Genomic DNA, 20,796 nt, shown 5'->3' on the forward strand with positions numbered 1-20,796 from the left:
CCGCAGCCGGGATCAGTCTGGTGGGACAAGATACTTCACATCCCAGCTTGGTGCCACGGTAACCAGGGTTTCGCCGCCTGCACACTTCTACCTGACAGATTGGTTTCCATGCCTCTATTTTAAGAATGTTCTCAGCAAATGTCCTCCCCTCTCTAAGCACTGCAGGATGTTATACAGAAAAAGAAGAGGTAAAAGCTGCTTCTTATAAAAAAAAAAAGCCACACATATATTCAGCATCTCTTCCCTCGGAGCTCCCTCCTCCGAAGATTCAAAAATACTTCATTGAAAGGGCTTTCTCTGCTCACTTCGTCTCTGGGTCACCTCGAAGAAAGGCTGAAGCTACCGTTGGGTGTGCCTCCCTGTGCCAGGAAGTCCACCTGCCCCGGGCCCGTCTGCTCCCAACGTGAAGGCGATGGTCACAAAAGCTAGGTCTCCCCAGTCACGAACTCTACCCATCTCCAAAGCCCTTCAAGCAGATGATTAAAAGTTTGATTCATGCATGTGGCATATCCTGAGAATTGAATGTACAATGAAACATTTGTTCCCCTAAACTTAAAAAAAAAAAAAAGCAGCTTAAAATGAATTAGCTGAACAGTAGGGAAGAGAAGAGATGAGGCTGCAGTTTCCATCCACAGCTGCCCCTGGTGGTCGAATGGGACTTCGCCAGGATGCAATTGTGGCTGAAGATGTTTCTTTGGAAGGTGAGAGATTTCAAAGGGCTGTATGTTCCTCTGGATGAGGCAGAAGGAGAGGCGCCCTGAGGCACCTGAAGGAGAAGCAGAAGGAAGGAAGAATAGCCTTGGAGAAGCTTGGTTTTCACTTCAAAAATGACTCCATGCATGCCAGCCCTCCACCTCTGAGATATTTCATAACCCTCTGCACTTCTCAGGCTTAACACTCAGGGCTTTGTGTTTATTTCCAAGTAATCTTCCTCACAATGCCTAAGAACAAAGAAGGTAAGGTCTGCCGTTCATCTTCACAGTCCCAGCCCTAACACAGGTTCCCAGCACAGCAGCCACTTCACAGACTTAGTGTATGAATAAAACACTCAAGAGGACCTTGGGCACACACTGATTTTACATCAAAGAGAAGGCTAGTCCAGGACACATGAAGTTTCTGACTACCAGAGTGATGGAGCTATTTGCTTTGGGTTCAATGATATTTTACATGTTTGTGAAATTGTTGCAAACAATTAAAATTCAGGATAGCATACACACATATACACACCCTACAAAAGAAACCCTTTTAGGAAAATCAGCTTATATTTTCCAATTTGAACAGCTGGGGCTTCCCTTGTAGCTCAGCTGGTAAAGAATCCGCCTGCAATGCAGGAGACCCCAGTTTGATTCCTGGGTTGGGGAAGATCCCCTGGAGAAGGGATCAGCTACCCACTCCAGTATTCCTTGGCTTCCCTGGTGGTTCAGACTGTAAAGAATCTGCCTGCAATGCAGGAGACCTGGGTTTGATCCCTGGGTTGGGAAGATCCCCTGGAAAAGGGAAAGGCTACCACTCCAGTATTCTTGCATGGAGAATCCCCAAGGACAGAGGAGCCTAGCGGGCTACAGTCCATGAGGTCACAAACAGTCAGACACAACTGAGTGACAAAGCACAGCACAGCACACGAACAGCTGGCCAGAATCCTCATCCACTGGGATTCACACATTGATGTTATTCCTGACCCTGTAGGCTGGCCTCATATAGGCTCCTTGCTTAAAATGCATGGGCTCCAAGGAGTAGAAAGGCTAAGCTTAGACTCGTCTGAGGAGAAATTATGCATATAATGCCACATGGTATGCTCTCCCTCCCAGTCTGGTGTGCTTCTCAAATTTGGTTGAGAATCCCTTTCCAGCTTTTTCACTAACTGACGGTGTGATACTGGACTGTCTAGTCAACCTCTCAGAGACCCAGCTTCCTCATTTGTAAAATCACACACACACACAAAGTCCTTGTGAGATTAAAAGTGGAAAAAGTGTATAAATGATCTTGCCCAGGATCTGGAGTACAATCAGAGGCTTAATAAATGTTCTTTTCCTTCCCTTCTCTTTCTTTCCCATCCTGCCACACGGCAAGGAGGGCCTTGGAATACTAATAGACTCACTAGCGCCTCTTGCTAAACGGGGACCAGTGCAGTGTGAGTTACCGAGGGTTTGTCCAGCTGGGCTTTTACTGTCAATCAATCCATCACCGAGTCTGCTGTCACTACCTCTCAGTCGTTACAAGGAGCAACACTAAGGTGGCTGAGTGTCACGTTCCCTCAGGGTTTCTAAAGGAGTCTAACTCCAACCTCCCATGAGGAATCTCTTAGTTCTGTCCTAATTACTCTAACACTACCAGTTTATTTCAGAAAGGGAACTAGAAGAGACGGTTGGATACCTACCCCTTCTCCTCCCTGGTCACGCCCTAGCAGGCTCAGTTTTACAGTAAGTTCTCTACACACAAACCTTCAAGTTGTAAACTTTCAAACATGCGGACATGTGTTCGTATGTCCAGTCACACGAGGCGGGAGTGAAACGGCAGCGTGCCCTCCACCTCCTGCTGCCGATGGTCCTCCAGCTCTACCATCCCCCTCCTCTCCCTCTTCCCGTAACTCTTCTTGCTCGTTCACCTGATGCCAGTCGCTGTATGCCAGATGCTGCACTGTACACTGTGCTTTTCAAGGAGTATACTGTAAGATTAAACATGTTTTCTTTATTTTTTGTCTGTCATGTATTATTTGTGTGAAAACTATTATAAACCTATTACAGTGCAGTACTATATAGCTGATTCTGTTAGTTGGGTACCTAGACCAACTTTGTTGGTGTGTGCTAGGCCACTTCAGTTGTGTCCAACTCTGCCACCCTACGGACTATAGCCCACCAGGCACCTCTGTCCATGGGATTCTCCAGGCAAGAGCACTGGAGTGGGTTGCCATGCCCTCCTCCAGGGCATCTTCCCAGTCCACAGATTGAAGCTGAGTGTCTACCTCTCCTGCACTGGCAGGCGGGTTCTTTTTCTTTTCATTTACTTGGCTGTGCTGGGTCTTAGTTACGGCATGTGGCATATGGGATCTAGTTCCCTGACCAGGGATCGAACCCGGGCTACCAGCATTGGGAGTGCAGAGTCTCGGCCACTGACCAGGGAAGTCCCAGCAAGCAGGTTCTTTATCACCAGCACCACCTGGGAAGCACAAGCAGGGCTTACAAACGTGCTCTTGGAACAGAACTTGTTCTTATGTAGGGGAGTGGATAACTCACTTGGAGAAGGAAATGGCAACCCACTCCAGTGTTCTTGCCCAGTGAATCCCAGGGACGGGACAGCCTGGTGGGCTGCCGTCTATGGGGTCACACAGAGTCGGACATGACTGAAGCGACTTAGCAGCGGCAGCAGCAAACTTACTATACTGTCTTCATCGAGAAGCGTCCTTGACTCTGGGTTACCTATGGGGTTCAGCCAGAGGAAGGAGATGAGTGGCTGGAAGAAGAGTGAGGGAGGTGGGGAGATTGATTCCAACTCCCCCTCAGCCAGATCATTCCAAGTTGACTGTGTTTCTCTACCTAAGAGCCCAAGTGCTAACTGGCAGTCCTTCCTTTGCGGGGCTCAGGTAACCACTTCCTCCCACTGTTCCTTGAGGCTCAAAGGATGCTAGTGATGGCTGCTAGCCCCAGGGAGCTGCACCAACTCATCCTGGTTTCTCTTAACCTCACCCACAATTTTGCAAACAAATCTTCATTGATCTCTCCTCCTGTGTCCTCCTGGGATCCTGAGTGGTAAGGTAGTTTGGGCCTCTTCTGGACCTTCTTCCTAGACCTTTCAGGATCCAGCCTAGTACCTGGTTTTTAAAGGCTCAATAAATAACCAAGGTGTGATGAATCAATGAATCACTGAAGGAGTGTGCTGCGAACCTCCCGCCTAGACTTCCAGGCAGTTGAGGAGAGCGCACTAACCGTTGCTATCACTCTCATTTCCCTGACCAGCTACAGGAGCCAGGGGATCCAGGCAAGGCTGGACACCCAGAAGGGCTGACTGTGGCTTGAATCTGTTCTGAATAAGAGGGACACGGGTTGTGTTCATCTCCGGCTCTTTCGGCATTGTTATCTTTTTAGTTTTAACATTGGATCAGAATCGGAAATCGCCCCCACGTGATGATGGCGGGGGTGGAGTTTAACTATTTTATTAACCCCATTTGGGATAAAGCCGGTTCCCACATTGTGGGCATAGCAGAGCTCTTGCAACAGACTACTAAGAAAGAGAATATAATTGATAACACCAGAAGAGACCTTTGCCTATTCCCGCCCCTTGGAGGAAACAACTGTTATAGGCAATGCTTGTATCTTCTCCTTGAACATACTTTTTTGGGGAAAATTGCCTCTAGATGAAGCCAAAGTTCCCCAATCTCCATTTTATCTGCTTTCGTCCATTCACCTGCACTCTATTAACAGTTCTGCATGGAAATGGATGGTAGGCTCAAATTATTCAGACGATTGAGTCTTTTCTGGCTCACAATAAACTGTAAATAAGAAACAGATACAGGGAATATGCCAAGGTGTGATGAAAGTTTTTCAAAAAAGATAGTTGTCTAGGTTACTCAGCTAAAAAGAATAGATTGAGAGGAAATATGGTTTAAACGTCAGGATATTTTATTGGTGTGAGTTAGAAAACATTTCAGCTATTCCACGCAGCAGATTCTTTCACACTAATAAAGGGCCACTTGAATGGATTGTCTTTGAGCTGCTAAGGAAGATAATGAAACACAGTGCATTAACAGAGTCTACGAGGTGAGGGGAGGGGGGATTTTGGCACAGCTTATCAAAATAAGAAGAATGTACCAATTAACTGCAAAGATAAACTGTGGTCAAAGGAAACTTGTAGACCATCCAGAGGATATTAATATGATCTTTTGTGATTATTTTAAACTTTCTATTTGCAGACAGCAGATATGGAAATTGGAATTTTTATTACATCTTTCTGATGTAATGGTAAGAAAATCAAAGCGTTATTTTTTACTTTGTTAGAAAAATGAAGCATTAGCTGTGATTTCTGACTTGTATGAAAGGAAATCTCCCACAGATGCAAGAGAAAGAAATGGAAAAAATAGAGGAATGTCTCTTCTTTAAGCTGGTAAATGATCTGGAATCAGCAGTTTACTGCCTATATCTCTAATAAAAATCACCTTAACACTGAGCCATGAAACTCCCCCACCTTTATCCCAATCTCAATTCTGATCCACACACTTGTCAGAGCTGCCAGTCATTTGACAGACACATGACTGCTTGGGGCAAAAGAAAGACTTGGCAGAGGGTAGGGCCTTCCCCCCCGGGGATGGTGGGAGGACGGTATACTGGCCCAAGACCAGAGAACATGTGGAGGGAGCAGCACCTGCTAGCTGGAGGCCCAGTGCTTGGGTCCCAGCACCCCGTCCCCTGGTGCTCGGGGGAGCTCGGCTCAGTCACCTGCATGCCAGTGCTGCATTTATAAATGGCTAGGCTATTACCTTGCTGGTTTCCCGAACTTTCTATAACATAAACGAACAGAGGCACTGCATGGAGGTTAGAAAGCACACATTCTGGCTTCTGAGTCCCCCTCCTTCCGTTCCCTGCTCTGCAGAGTTGGGACCACTTAAGCTATCTGTGCCTCTGTTTCCTCTGGGCAGATAAGCATTAGTAACTATGTAACAGAGCTTAGTCTGTGGAAGGCATCATAGATACAACAGTTATTATCATCATCATATTTACTTCTCAATCAGGAAAACATGAAAAAACAATGCAAGTGATGTTCCACAGGCTTCAGTGAGAATAAACAGACTGTTTACGAATACATCAAAACCATAAGGTATTACGAGGGTTAGGACTTCTAACTACTTATGAGTCAAACTGTATGTTCCCCAAATTCATATGTTGAAGACTTAATTTCCAATAAATCAGAATGTGGCCTTATTTGGATACAGGGTCTTTACTGAGTAGTCAAGTTAAAATGAGGTCATTACATGATTGCCCTGGCGGTCCAGTGGTTAGGACTCCGTGCTTCCAAGGCAGGGGGCATGGCGTGGCCAATGGGCCAAAGAACTAAATAAACATTTCTCCAAAGAAGACATACAGATGGCTAACAAACACATGAAAAGATGCTCAACATCACTCATTGTCAGAGAAATGCAAATCAAAACCACTATGAGGTACCATTTCATGCCAGTCAGAATGGCTGCCATCCATAAGTCTACAAGCAATAAATGCTGGAGAGGGTGTGGAGAAAAGGGAACCCTCTTACACTGTTGGTGGGAATGCAAACTAGTACAGCCACTATGGAGAACAGTGTGGAGATTCCTTAAAAAACTGGAAATAGAACTGCCTTATGATCCAGCAATCCCACTGCTGGGCATACACACTGAGGAAACCAGAAGGGAAAGAGACACGTGTACCCCAATGTTCATCGCAGCACTGTTTATAATAGCCAGGACATGGAAGCAACCTAGATGTCCATCAGCAGATGAATGGATAAGAAAGCTGTGGTACATATACACAATGGAGTATTACTCAGCCATTAAAAAGAATACATTTGAATCAGTTCTAATGAGATGGATGAAACTGGAACCTATTATACAGAGTGAAGTAAGCCAGAAAGAAAAACACCAATACAGTATACTAACACATATATATGGAATTTAGAAAGATGGTAACAATAACCCTGTGTAAGAGACAGCAGAAGAGACACTGATGTATAGATCAGTCTTATGGACTCTGTGGGAGAGGGAGAGGGTGGGGAGATTTGGGAGAATAGCATTGAAACCTGTATAATATCATGTATGAAACGAGTCCCCAGTCCAGGTTTGATGCACGGTACTGGATGCTTGGGGCTGGTGCACTGGGACGACCCAGAGGGAGGGTGGGGGTGGGGGGAGGAGGAGGAGGGTTCGGGATGGGGAACACGGGTATACCTGTGGCGGATTCATTTCGATGTTTGGCAAAACTAATACAATATTGTAAAGTTTAAAAATAAAATAAAATTAAAAAAAAAAAAAGTTAGGTCATTAGGATGAACCCTAATCCAATCTGACAAGTATCCTTATACAAAGGAGAAATTTGGCCACAGAGATAGACATGCATAAAGGGAAGACAATGTGGAGAGACCTGGAAACAACTGTCTCAAAGCCAGAAAACTCCTGAGGCCACCAGACGTTACAAGAGAGGCCACACTAGACCCTTCCTCCACAGTCCATGACAGAAGCTTACTCTGCCAGCACCTTGATTCTGGACTTCTCATCTCCAGAAATGTGAGACCGTAAACTTCTGTTGTTTAAGTCACCTAGTATATGGTGCTTCCCTGGTGGCTCAGACAGTAAAGAATCTGCCTGCAATGCAGGAGACATGGATTCGATCCCTGAGTCGGGAAGATCCCCTGGAGAAGGGCATGGCAACCCACTCCAGTATTCTTGCCTGGAGAGTCCCACGGACAGAGGAGACTGGAGGGCTACAGTCTATGGGGTTGCAAAGAGTGGGGCATGACTGACAGACTTTGTAACAGCAGCCCTCAAAAACTAATACACTATTCACTCCCTAGTTTACAGACAAGAAAACTGAGGCCCAGAAGCGTACAGTGATCTGCTCAAGGTCACGTGGGTAGTAAATTCCAAGTCAGGACCAGAACCTACTATTTCTGGCCTGCAGAATAAAATGCACTGTATTAAGGGCTGGTAGTAAAAAGAACGAGGTGGCTTTAGATACCAAGACTTTAGCTACAACTTCTAGTAAAAATCTGCCAGTAAAGATTCCAGGACATAACAAACATCAGGCTGCACTCTTGGTCTGGAACCTCACTTACAGGTCAAAATCACCTTCTGAGTCAGGAAGGAAAGAGGTCCAATGGCTCTTCTCTGGTACTTCTGATCATCTGAGATCCATCAGTGGACATGCATTTAGGTAGCTTCTTATCATTCATATTTAGGGGTGGGTGAAAGTGTCCGACATGCAGCAATGAGGCCTAACATTTCTTGCTTCCCCGCTGCACCAGTGCCCATCTCAAGTCTTCCTACCTGTCTGTGCAGCAGCACGTGTTCAGTAAGTGCCCTGACCCTGTCTGACTCCCCACTCCTTCCTCCCCTTCTCTCCATTAAGCAACAAGATAAATAACTTTTGTCCAGACTGATGGTTTTTTTTTCTTTTCAGCATGAAAAATTTACAAATCTATTGCAGGAAAGCCCAGAAAGCATTTAATAAAACAGAAAGCTTTGTTGAATTATCCTAACAAAATGTCCAATTTAAAATTAGTGTAATACTCTTACATAAAATAATAATTGGTCTTACATCAAGTAACAGAACAGTAAAAAAATGCCCACTTTAATAAGATGATGATAAAAGACATGAGATAAGGAGGTTAATATATGGTCGGCCTTCTTCTGTTTATCACTGGACAATGTATTCAACGAAACGGAAGTCCTAGGATAAGTTTTGAGAGCCTATTCTTCTATGTGCAGATATTATCAGTTGTTGAAATTCATGTAGTAAGTTGAAGTTTTATGGCTACATTATAGCTATTTTTGGATCAACAACATTCTGGTTATACTGTATTAATTATTCTAAAAATATCAAAATAAGAACAGTTGTTGATTAATTCTAATTTACTCACAATTTCCTTAAATCTACTTAAAAGTCAATGAATTCTTACTTTTTCCATTCTCTATGCACCCGTTACATTTTTTTTCCTTTTTTCGGGAGGAGCTCATGTTTCTTTTTAGTACTTCCCTTTTTCCAGGTGTCGTGCTAAAGAGGTATGTGTTGTTCCACTTAGTCCTCGCAACTTCAGAACATAGACAAGGGTTTGCTCTTTAATGCACAGGCTGGAGAAGACATCATAACCTCTACAGAAGGGAAGCATGGTGAGCCAACATGACCCTGCTGCCATCCTAAAAGCTGGGCACGACGGTTTATTCACGGATCGCCTTCTGTTTTCCCTGTCACTAGAACAGACTCCTTCCACCAGTCTAGTCCAGCCCACAGCACAGACACAGAACGAGACAGCTGAGGAAGGAAACCCGGGTATGCAACGCAGGGCGTTCTGCTGCAGAAGGCTGAGTTCTAGTTGCCCAGCGCTGGAAGGTGTGATGTCAGGGCAGTGGGACATTTCACGAGGCTGAAGAGCTGAGGGTGAAAATGCACTGGAGAGCCTCATGCTACTTACAAGACGCGGAGGTTCTTAAGTCCAGCAAAATCCGTCTTGGTGATCCTAGTGATATTATTTCTGTCCAGGTCACTGCAATAGAGAACAAATTTGGGTCAGTTTTTTGCAGGTTACAGTTATGGTCGATTTAACCCAGACTGGCTCAGGCTGGAGGAAGGCACTTTCAATGATTAATGATATTCCCTAGAGCATGCCCAACCAGGCTGAAGGACACTGTATGGAGTAAGCTAGCCATTATGTACTCTTGCCTGGAAAATCCCATGGACGGAGGATCCTGGTAGACTGCAGTCCACAGGGTCGCTAAGAGTTGGACACGACGGAGCGACTTCACTTTCACTTTTCACTTTCATGCATTGGAGAAGGAAATGGCAACCCACTCCAGTGTTCTTGCCTGGAGAATCCCAGGGACGGGGGAGCCTGGTGGACTGCCGTCTATGGGTCGCACAGAGCCGGGCACGACTGAAGCGACTTAGGAGCAGCAGCAGCCATTATGTATGCAGTAGAGCCTGGTATGTTCAGCGGCCTGGCTTCTGTTGCCCCTTCTTCAGATAACAAATTTTTCTTTGGAAGCTTCCCGGCCCTGATATAATATAAGTGAGGCTGATCCCTCTTCCCAGCTCTAAGGATGGGCACTTGATCCAGGCCAGGCTTACAAGCATATTAACTCCCTGTGACCACAGTAACTGTTTCAGAAGTACATGTGTGACTCAAATTCCCAATAGCTTTCTCTCCACTGTAGCTGCCAGAAGCCATTGAGCTGTACCATGAAGAGAGAACTTTCCAGATGCAGATGAAAAGAGCCTGGTTCCTGGTGCTTATCCTGTGAGTAGCTGGATCCACCCATGCCTGATACCAGATTCCTCTGTATTTTGAGATTATGTGAGCCAATCTATCTTTTCTCCCTTATATTTTGTCCTAAATCAGTTTGAACTGAATTTTCTATCACCTGAAATCAAAAGAATCTTGACTACTTTGGTACCCATCCAGGTACTTGCTGATTTGCCAGCTAATCTGCAGACTCTCTGAGGGCAAAGACCATATCTCATTTAACTCCATAACCCAACATAGCAGAACATATGCCTGGCAAAAGTAATCTCAAACAACAGGTAAAGACAGCTACATGGACTACTCTGGCCCCAGCTTGTAGGCTGAAGGTCCTGAAAAAGGTCCCAAAGAGAAGAATGTACCATGGAAGAGCTCCAAGCATTATGTAGTATTGGTGTCAGGGAGGAGGCGGCCCCTTAGGTGGCAGAAAACCAAGATTAGGGAAAAGTCAAAGTCAAGAATGAACCTGTTAACAATTGTATAAATATCGTGTCCACTAAAATTATCTAAGAAGATAGGATTTTTTTAAAAAAGACCATGGATAATATGTTACAGTTCTTAATAATGAAGCCTGAGCAATTAATTCTTATTTACCATGCCTTACTGATGAGAAACTTTTCAGGATTTTGGCCAAGTTGGAATCTCAACAAGGTATTTATAAATTGGCTTTGCATCCCTCCAGAACACTCAGGTACTGAGAAGCCATTTTCCCAGTGGCAGATCCCATCCATACATTCATGAATTCTTTTTTTCTCCTAGTCAGGTTCTAAATCTTGCTATTATGCCTCAGAAAGACCAGTGAGTTCTCAAGTTGCATAAAGTGACAAGGGAAACAATTTTCATATTCTAGCACTTTGTATAAGGAAAAATCAAGTTTGAGGAGGGATTACTCTTCTAATTTAAAGAATCATGTGCTGTGCTATGCTTAGTCCTTCAATCATGTCCGATTCTTTGTGACTGTAGCCCGCCAGGCTCCTCTGTTCAAGGGATTCTTCAGGCAAGAATACTGGAGTGTGTTGCCATGCCCTCCTCCAGGGTATCTTCCCAACCCAAGGATCGAACCCAGGTCTCCCACATTGCAGGTTCTTTACCATCTAAGCCACCACAGAAGCCCACTGAAATAAAAATGAAATGACTCCTTAGGCCACCTCCCTGGGGAACCACCTCCCTCCCTCATCCAGCTTTCCTCTATCTAAAGTAACAATCATTTAGGCCATTACAGAATATTGAGCATAGTTCCCTGTGCTATACAGAAGGTCTTTGCTGGTTATCTATTTTATTTTACATTTTTATGGTTATCTATTTTCAGTTCAGTTCAGTCACTCAGTCGTGTCCGACTGTTTGCAATCCCAAGGACTGCAGCATGCCAGGCCTCCCGGTCCATCACCAACTCCCGGAGCCTGCTCAAACCCATGTCCATTGAGTCGGTGACGCCATCCAACCATCTCATCCTCTACCACCCCCTTCTCCTCCTGCCTTCAATCTTTTCCAGCATCAGGGTCTTTTCCATGAGTCAATTCTTTGCATCAGGTGGCCAAAGTACTGGAGCTTCAGCTTCAGGATCAGTCCTTCCAAGGAATAATCAGGATTGATTTACTTTATGATTGACTGGTTTAAATATCCTGAATATTCCTTGGAAGGACCGACGCTGAAGCTGAAGCACCAATACTTTGGCCAACTGATGCGAAGAGCCAACTCATTGGAAAAGACCCTGATGCTGGGAAGGACTGAAGGAGGGAGGAGAAAGGGATGACAGAAGATGAGATGGTTGGATGGCATTACCAACTCAATGGACAGAAGTTTGAGCAAACTCTGGGAGATAGTGAAGGACAGGGAAGCCTGGTGTGCTGCAGTTCATAGGGTCGCAGAGACAGACATGACTGAAAACAACAAATTTAAATACAGTAATGTGTATACATTACTTCCAGCCCCTCCTCTGAGAAAAGTAAAGTAACAAAGTTTGTTCTTAAATAGCTTGTGATGGAGAAAGGCTGTATTTAGACTTTTCAGACTAAGCTGAGGCTCGCCAAGGAAGAGCAAGAGTTACACAGGGAAATAAAGAATAGTTGTTCGTGCGAGGACTGGACACTAGCACACAGACATGAGGGTGTGCTCATCATCACCCAGAGTTCCTTCTTCCCTCCCATCTCAATTGAATGGGTGCCTGGGGACCGTGACCACTGTGAATATGGCAGTGCAACCAAGGCTTTAATTACCAGGACACAGCATGGCATCTCAGCAGCCTGCGTTACTGGCTGTGGCACTGGTATTTCCAATGAACATTTATTTATGAAGGGGCACAAAGTGTGTGGCTGAAATGCTGAGGACTTGGGGACAAGAGTTCAGGTGGGGACTGTGGGGTTGGCTCAGGCACAGAGTCAGTGCCTGGGAGGCCAAGCTTCAGAGGGAAGCAACCATGAGTTTGAATGCCTGTACTGCCATGTACTAAGTGACTTATAGGCAGTTCATGTCATCTCCAAGGCTCAGTTTCTCCATCAACAAAATGAGGGGGACAGTCTCAACCTCAAGAGTTTTCATGATGGTTAAATGAGATGATGCACACACAGTGCTTATGAGGCACTTGTTAAATACTCAATCCTGAAACCTGTCGGTACTATAATTAGTTGAATCACATCCCCCAACCCTCCCATTCTCTCAGCCTCCCCCAACAAACTTCCACTCTGAAATTTCAGCACACCGAGAGCAGAGGACTGTCCCAGCCCAAATTATGTGCCTTAGAGATGAATCCTGGGATTGCCCAAGAGACTCTGCTGGTGTGCTCTTTTCCATTAGGGGAAAAGTGGGGTGCACTTTATGGCTAATAAATCTTAACAGAAAGACAGGACCCAGAGTGGTCCCCTCCAGCTGCCCCTCCCTTGCAGCCTGCCTATGACACCTAATTCTCTGGTATCTGGCTGCAGACAGAGGGTAGGGAGAGAGCTGAGTGGTTCATCTGCCCCCAGCACTCTACCCTGCCTAATGCACACACTTCCACAGGTCAGACAGCACACAGGCTTGAGGAGGCACAGGTCAGGGTTCAAGTCTCTCTCCCATTCCCCACTCCGAGCTACATGAGTTTGAGTACCTTACTTAAACTCTCTGAGCCTCCACGTTTTATGTAACCCTCTCCTACTTGCAACTTCCCCAGTGGCTCAGTGGTAAAGAATCCACCTGTAACACAGGAGCCTCAGGAGACATGGATTCGATCCCTGGGTAGGGAAGATCCCTTGGAGGAGGGCATGGCAACTCACTCCAGTATTCTTGCCTGGAGAATCCCATGGACAGTGGAGCCTGGGAGGCTCTACAGTCCATGGGCTCACAAAGAGTTGGACACGACTAAAGCAACTTAGCACATAAGCATGCTCCTACTTGAAGATCTCAAAACTGTGAGGAGGACAGAGCCTGGACTACCAGCTTCTTGGCTGAAAATGGGAACGAAGGAAACTGATGCTGAGAAAAGGCTGCCCTGCCTCATATGCTCGTTCCGTCCTCAGCCCGCTCATCCCAGGCCAGGCTCCTCTGGACCTTCAGCCATATGTCTCAGCCTTCAGCTTTGTTCTTTGAGGAAATCAGTCTACTTTAGCCCAGTATGAGTTCTGGACCATGTGCAGGATGAATGATCCCATCTGGGATGATGCTAGATGGGGACACCATTACAGTGTCTAGATGGGAGATGGGGAAGTGGGGCCTTCTCAAAACACGTCTACAAAGAGTTTCTTTGATACACTTGCCTTCAAGAGATGAAGTCTATGCCCCCTTGCCTTGAACCTGAGCAGGCCTTTGTGACTGTGTAGGCAAACAGGACTATGGCAGGAGCGATGCTGCAGAACTTCTGAGCTAGATCAGAAGAGGCAGTAAGTGACTGACTGGCTCCTTCTCTGAGCACTTGCATTAGAGCCTGAGATGCCGTGTGAGAAGATCAGAAGACCCGGAGTCCCCACTGGTGAGATCATGTGAGGGGACCAGAGAGACAGAGAGATCTCTGTGGAGCCCCGGCTGGTCCAGCCCTGGCTGTTTTGAGTCTTTCCTGCTTAAAGGTCAGATGTGTTAAGTGCAGACACCTCTGAGATTCCAGCCCAGCTACCACCTGACTGTAACTTATGAGAAACTCAGATCACCCAGCTGAACCATTCCTGAACTCCGAGTCATAGAAACCATAAGAGACAATACTAAAGCAAGTGTGTATCTTAAGCCATTATGTTTTAGAGTTACTCATTTTGCAACTATAGAGAGATGGAAGAGAAATATTTAATGTATGAATATTTAATTGACCATAAAAAATGGAACTCCATTTACATGACTTTCAATGGTGTGTCCTTTTGGAGACTTGCCTGTCATTCTTGAGATCCTTGGTCCTGTCATCGTGGCCAGTCATGGCTTAGAAGGGCCAAAGGCACATGTCGTTCTAGGGATGAGGTAAGAACTGGCCCTTCTCTCAGGCTCTGAGAAGTAAAGGCTGCATGATTAGGGTTGCCCATCTCTCTAAGTGGGGCTTAGGATGCCATGGGAATCATCATGGTATTATATTAGCAATCAAAAAATGTCATTGCCATTCATTGAACACTGGGGCACAGACTGGGAAGTCATTCACCAGGCCATTTTCCTACGTCTGATGCATACAGACAGGCCTCATTTCACAGCTTCCCATGCAGGTAGGTGTAACCATGTGACTGCAATTTCATCACTATTACATGAGTGAAAGGGTTAACTGCTCAGTTGTGTCTGACTCTTTGTGACCCCGTGGACTAATAGCCCACCAGGCTCCTCAGTCCATGGGATTCTCCAGGCAACAATACTGGAGTAAGTGTCACATGAACAGAAGTAATATATGCCACTTTTAGGCCTGATCCATAAAACCTCCCACCTCCACATTCTTTATTTTTCCTCATCTTGGACTAGATTCAATCGATCCAGTGGAGAACTCCAAGTGTGGCAAACAGCAAAAAGCCCAAGACCCTGAAGAACTGCGGAACACAGACTTTTCTCCCGTCCCTCCGTTTACCCACATTAGATTCAGACATGTTCAAGAAATAACTCTTAAGTGAATGAAACTTTGGGACTTAGAGTCAGGAGCTTTTTATTCTTTGTATTTCCTTCTCTTTGCAACAGTTCTGGAAGGTATGAACTACTACCTTCAGTAGACAAAATACTAAAGATTAGCTTTAAAAAGAGCTGATATTTGTTGAGCCAAACAATGCACCAAGCTTCCCTGGCAGCTCAGAGGGTAAAGCGTCTGCCTACAATGCGGGAGACCCGGGTTCGATCCCTGGGTCCGGAAGATCCCCTGGAGAAGGAAATGGCAACCCACTCCAGTACTCTTGTCTGAAAATCCCATGGACTGAGAAGCCTGGTAGGCTACAGTCCATGGGGTCGCAAAGAGTCGGACACGACTCAGCAACTTCACTTCACTTCAATCCAGTCAGCAATCATACGTAGTAGGTACATTTACTATCCCACTTTTCACATGATAAAGCACCCTAGCTTAGAAGATTTTATCCATAAATTAACTTTCCACAAGGTCAAACAAGCAGTAAGTGGCAAGGCTGGGATTTGAACCCAGGCTCCCTGAAAGCAGAGATCATGTTTTTAACCATCACATCATGCTGCCCAACTCCAACTAGGATCTAAGCATTTTCTACTTCATCAGGGTGTGTGTGTGTTCAGTCACATCCAACTCTTTGAAATCCTATGGACTGTAGTCTGCCATGCTCCTCTGTCCGTGGGACTATCCATGCAGGAATACTGGAGAGGGCTGCCATTTACTTCTCCAGGGGATCTTCCTGACCCAGAGACTGAACCTGCGTCTCTTGCATCTCCTGTGTTGGCAGGCAGATTCTTTACCAATTACACCACCAAGAAAAACTAATGACTAAATAAACAGAACAGAACAGAATTTATCATCACACGTCTTAAGGAAAGTGAAGGGATACCCCTAGTGGATTTGCTGCTCCCCACTCCAGCCAAGACGGTGCACACTTTTATCCCATCTTCCCCTGAGACCTGAGCTGGTGGGAGTGCTGAGCCCCCTTGCAAACTACAGGGGGACATGCGTTCTTGCTGCTCTTGCCCACGTCTGGTTTCTACCGTGTTCCGCATCACCCACCATGTTGCTTTTCTACTTAGGCATCACCACGGTAAACCCTTGCATTGTTGCTCCCCACCCCCGTCAGTGACTCATAAAGCCGTGCTGTGACTTGGAGCTCTATGCTGCTTCTCACATCTGTTTGACACCTTGGGTGGGGTGGAGAGGAAGAGTAATTCAGAACAACACTGGAAAGAATGAAACAGTAATGTTCTAGGGCAGACCACTGTCCTTATCTTGGCACGTGTACATCCATCCTTCTTTTGATTAACCCTGTGGCATTCTTGCAGCACTTTCTTTTTGTCATTTGGGGGATGAAGAAAGGAGCAAAACCCAACCCCAGCACAGGGGTGGAGAAACAGGGCTTCAGCTGTAAATTCAGGAGAGGAGCGTTTGAGTCCTCGCTTTCTCACTTCCGGGCTATGTGACTTTGAGAAAGTCACTTGACCTTACTGGGCCTCAGTTGTTGGTACTGTTGTTGAGACGTTTATAAAGTATGACCCAAAGTGCCAGCTCTACAGGGTTACTATGAGATTCAAGAGACAAAGTATGTGAGGAAGTGCTTTCTACACAGTATTTGGAGTGGTTAAGTTTTCATCCACACCATCGACGGGTCGGAGAGGATGCAGAGGTATAGGTTAGGACTGGCTTCACCAAAGATGTTCATCTGTGATGGTGAAGCATACAGAATCAGAGAATACACCATCAGTTCAGACCAGACTTTAAGACTACCAGCCCTCAGTATGGGCTTCCCAGGTGGCTCAGGGGTAACGAACTTGCCTGACAATGCAGGCGATGTTGTTCAATCCCTGGGTTGGAAAGATCCCCTGGAGGAAAAAATGGCAACCCACTCCGGGATTCTTGCCCAGGAAATCCCGTGGACAGAGAAGCTTGGCAGGCTACAGTTCACAGGGTCACAAAGGGCTAGACACCGCTGAGGGACAGAGCACGCACACGGGCGAGCATGCTGTCTGCGTGATCAGGACACGCACAGTGCCGCCTTCTGCGTGCCAGGAGAGAAAATAAGGCCTCAACACAGGGCAAGCGTGTAAGCGCCACCCTACAACAGAGCGGCTCCCCATCACAGGGGCACACAAGTGGAGATCAGCTGTTGACTCGTGTTGGAAATGATGCCCAGAGGGTATCTGTGATGGGTAGGAAGCAAGACTCAAGATCTAGAATGCCCTGACAATTTGGAGACCTATAATTCTATTTGGGGGTCCAGAACCAAGTGGGCTTAAAAGTTATGCCTTGGTCCTTGTCTTTAGAGAGCTTGCAGTCTAGCTTAGGAGACGGACTAAGACTTATGAGATACATAGAGAATGATGTAAGAATATGAAAAACTAAATGTTGAGAGATGTAATCTATTCATAGATTCTGTGGAGAGTGGGCAATCAGAGATCTGAGGGAACTGTTAGAGCAGGAACTCAGAGAGAAGACCCCTGGAGCAGACGGGGATGGAGTGTATTGGGGGTTGGGCACATGGTGACAGCAGGGGCCATGACGGGGGCCACAGAGAAGTGGAAGGTCTGAGGCCAGAGAGGGCCCATAGGCCCACGAGCCTTCAGAGGGGTGATGCGCTCACATCGAGACCCATGGCCCAGACTCCCCTGGTGGTCCAGTGGTTGAAAATCCACCTGCTGATGCTAGGGACAAGGGTTCCACTGTGGTCCAGGAAAACCCCACATGCCGTGGCACAGCTATGCCAGTGAAACCCACCTGCCAATGCTAGGGACACGGGTTCCACCCCTCGTCCAGGAAAATCCCACATGCCGTGGCACAGCTATGCCAGTGAAATCTACAAGCTGATGCTAGGGACATGGGTTCCACCCCAGTCCAGGAAAACCCCACATGCCGTGGCACAGCTATGCCAGTGAAATCCACCTGCTGATGCCATGGACACGGGTTCTACCGTGGTCCAGGAAAACCCCACATGCCGTGGCACAGCTATGCCACTGTGCCACAACTACTGAGGCCCACACTCTAGAGCCTGCGAGCCGCAGCTACTGAGGCCCCCTCGTTCTAGAGCACGTGCTCTGCAACAAGAGAAGTCCCCATAGTGAGAAGGCCACACACTGCAACTAGAGAAATCCTGTGTGTAACAACAAAGACCCAGGGTAACCAAAAATTAAAAAAAAAAAAAAATCCCATAGCCCGATCTGGGGACTCCTGCTCAGGACAGAGTAGGAGGGGCTAGAATTAAGATGTTCCTTACCTAGGCTGAACCCCTGTTTACAACCAGAAAAAAGAGGGTCTAACAAAGCCAGAAGAAGCTGGCGAGGGAGCTCCGGCCTCAGCTTGCGATTCACCTCTCTCTGCACTGGGAGGCTGGCCTTATTGGACCATGCTGCAGGGCTGGCCCCTGGGCTCTCACCTCTCTTTGAGTTAAGTTGAGCAGGAGCTGGGAGAAAGGGAGCAGAGAGAAGGAGGGCATTCATCCTCCTGGTGGGCACCCTGAGAGGTCATGCAGGTTAGCTAGCATCACCACCAAAGGTCACAGCTCCTCCTCACGACTGACCACTTCCTGCCCCAGAACATGCTGCCTCCTCTCCTCTGAGAGGCTCCATCACCTCTAGTCTTGCTTCCCTGAGCCGCAGCCACACCTCTGAAATAGTCGCTTATGATGCTTTCGAACTGTGGTTCTGGAGAAGACTCTTGAGAGTCCTTTGGAATACAGAGATCAAACCAGTCAATCCTAAAGGAAATCAGTCCTGAATATTTATTAGAAGGACTGATGCTGAAGCTGAAGCCTCAATAGTTTGGCCTCCTGATGCGAAGAGCTGGCTCACTGGAAAAGACCCTGATGCTGGGAAAGGCATCAATTCAACTTTGTTTCCTAGCATGAAAGCGCTGTAAAATACACAAACTAAGGGGTGTGGCTGTGCTCCAATAAAACTTTATTTACAAAACAGGGTGAAGGCTGGATTTGGCCTAGAGGTTGCAGTGTACAGACTCCTGCTCCAGACGGTGCCAAAGGTGTAAGTAAAGGCTTATGGGAGAGTATAGAAGAAGGAGGACTGAGTAATCAGGTTTTCAGGGTCAAGAGAGGTTTCCATGAAAAAGTAACATTTTAATTGAGACCTCAAGAATGACTTGATCATGGCCAGTTTGGTTGGTACAGGAATATGTCAGAGGGAGAAAAGAGGATTCCAATAAAAGAAACAGCATATAAAACTCCCAAGGCATTGCCTCAGGATAACCACAAGCAGATTTGTTTAGCTGTTACTTTTGGCATGTTGCAGGGGAAAGCGGGACATTCCTTCTTTTCCCTCATTTCGACATTACTTACTTCCTCCCTCTGTCTTTCTCCTTCTCCTTCCTTTCTCCCTCCAGTATGCCTTTATTAAACGCCTACTCTGAACCTGGCTCTGTGCTGGTGGCTAGGGATAGAGTATTGAACAACAAAGAAGCTCCTTTCAGGAGCTCTGTGACTCGGAAACTGTGTGCCTCAGACTGGGACTTGAACCCTCATGGCCAAGACGAAACCAAAACCCACAGCCTTCCAACTGAGATCACACACCTGGTCTCAGGATGTAATGAAGCTCAGGTTTTGATGTCTCATCCCAGAAAGAATTCAGTGGGAGACAAAGTGATAGGTAAGAAGTGAATTTATTTAGAGAGAAACACCATCCACAGAGTATTGTTATTATTGTTGTTTAGACTATGCCAAAGCCTTTGACTGTGTGGATCACAATAAACTGTGGAAAATTCTGAAAGAGATGGGAATACCAGACCACCTGACCTGCCTCTTGAGAAACCTGTATGCAGGTCAGGAAGCAACAGTTAGAACTGGACATGGAACAACATACTAGTTCCAAATAGGAAAAGGAGTATGTCAAGGCTGTATATTGTCACCCTGCTTATTTAACTTATATGCAGAGTACATCATGAGAAATGCCGGGCTGGAAGAAGCACAAGCTGGAATCAAGATTGCCAGGAGAAATATCAATAACCTCAGATATGCAGATGACACCACCCTTGTGGCAGAAAGTGAAGAGGAACTAAAAAGCCTCTTGATGAAAGAGGAGAGTGAAAAAGTTGGCTTAAAGCTCAACATTCAGAAAACAAAGATCATGGCATCCGGTCCCATCACTTCATGGGAAATAGATGTGGAAACAGTTGAAACAGTGTCAGACTTTATTTTTGGGGGCTCCAAAATCACTGAAATTAAAAGATGCTTACTCCTTGGAAGAAAAGTTATGACCAACCTAGATAGCATATTCAAAAGCAGAGACATTACTTTGCCAACAAACGTCCGTCTAGTCAAGGCTATGGTTTTTCCTGTGGTCATGTATGGATGTGAGAATTGGACTGTGAAGAAAGCTGAGCGCCGAAGAATTGATGTTTTTGAACTGTGGTGTTGGAGAAGACTCTTGAGAGTCCCTTGGACTGCAAGGAGATCAGTCCTGGGTGTTCTTTGGAAGGAATGATGCTAAAGCTGAATCTCCAGTATTTTGGCCACTTCATGTGAAGAGTTGACTCACTGGAAAAGACTCTGATGCTGGGAGGGATTGGGGGCAGGAGGAGAAGGGGACGACAGAGGATGAGATGGCTGGATGGCATCACTGACTCAATGCACATGAGTTTGAGTGAACTCTGGGAGATGGTAATGGACAGGGAGGCCTGGCGTGCTGCGATTCATGGGGTTGCAGAGTCCAACACGACTGAGAGACTGAACTGAACTGAACTGAGTCACTAAATCATGTCCGACTCGGCGACCCCATGGACTGCAGCACACCAGG

The 20,796-nt window shown here is 46.3% G+C and overlaps 1 protein-coding gene across 1 annotated transcript in view; it reads right to left on the reverse strand.

Annotated features, from left to right (window-relative positions):
* SLIT3 (slit guidance ligand 3) overlaps positions 1-20,796 on the reverse strand; it is a 717,795-nt gene that overhangs the window by 652,727 nt on the left and 44,272 nt on the right. The window contains exon 2 of the mRNA XM_070357383.1: positions 9,148-9,219. Within this exon, the coding sequence (XP_070213484.1) occupies positions 9,148-9,219 (72 nt within the window). The remainder of the gene's footprint in view (positions 1-9,147; positions 9,220-20,796) is intronic.

The sequence above is a fragment of the Bos mutus genome, chromosome 20, assembly GCF_027580195.1.
Source record: "Bos mutus isolate GX-2022 chromosome 20, NWIPB_WYAK_1.1, whole genome shotgun sequence".
NCBI classification, from domain to species: domain Eukaryota; kingdom Metazoa; phylum Chordata; class Mammalia; order Artiodactyla; family Bovidae; genus Bos; species Bos mutus.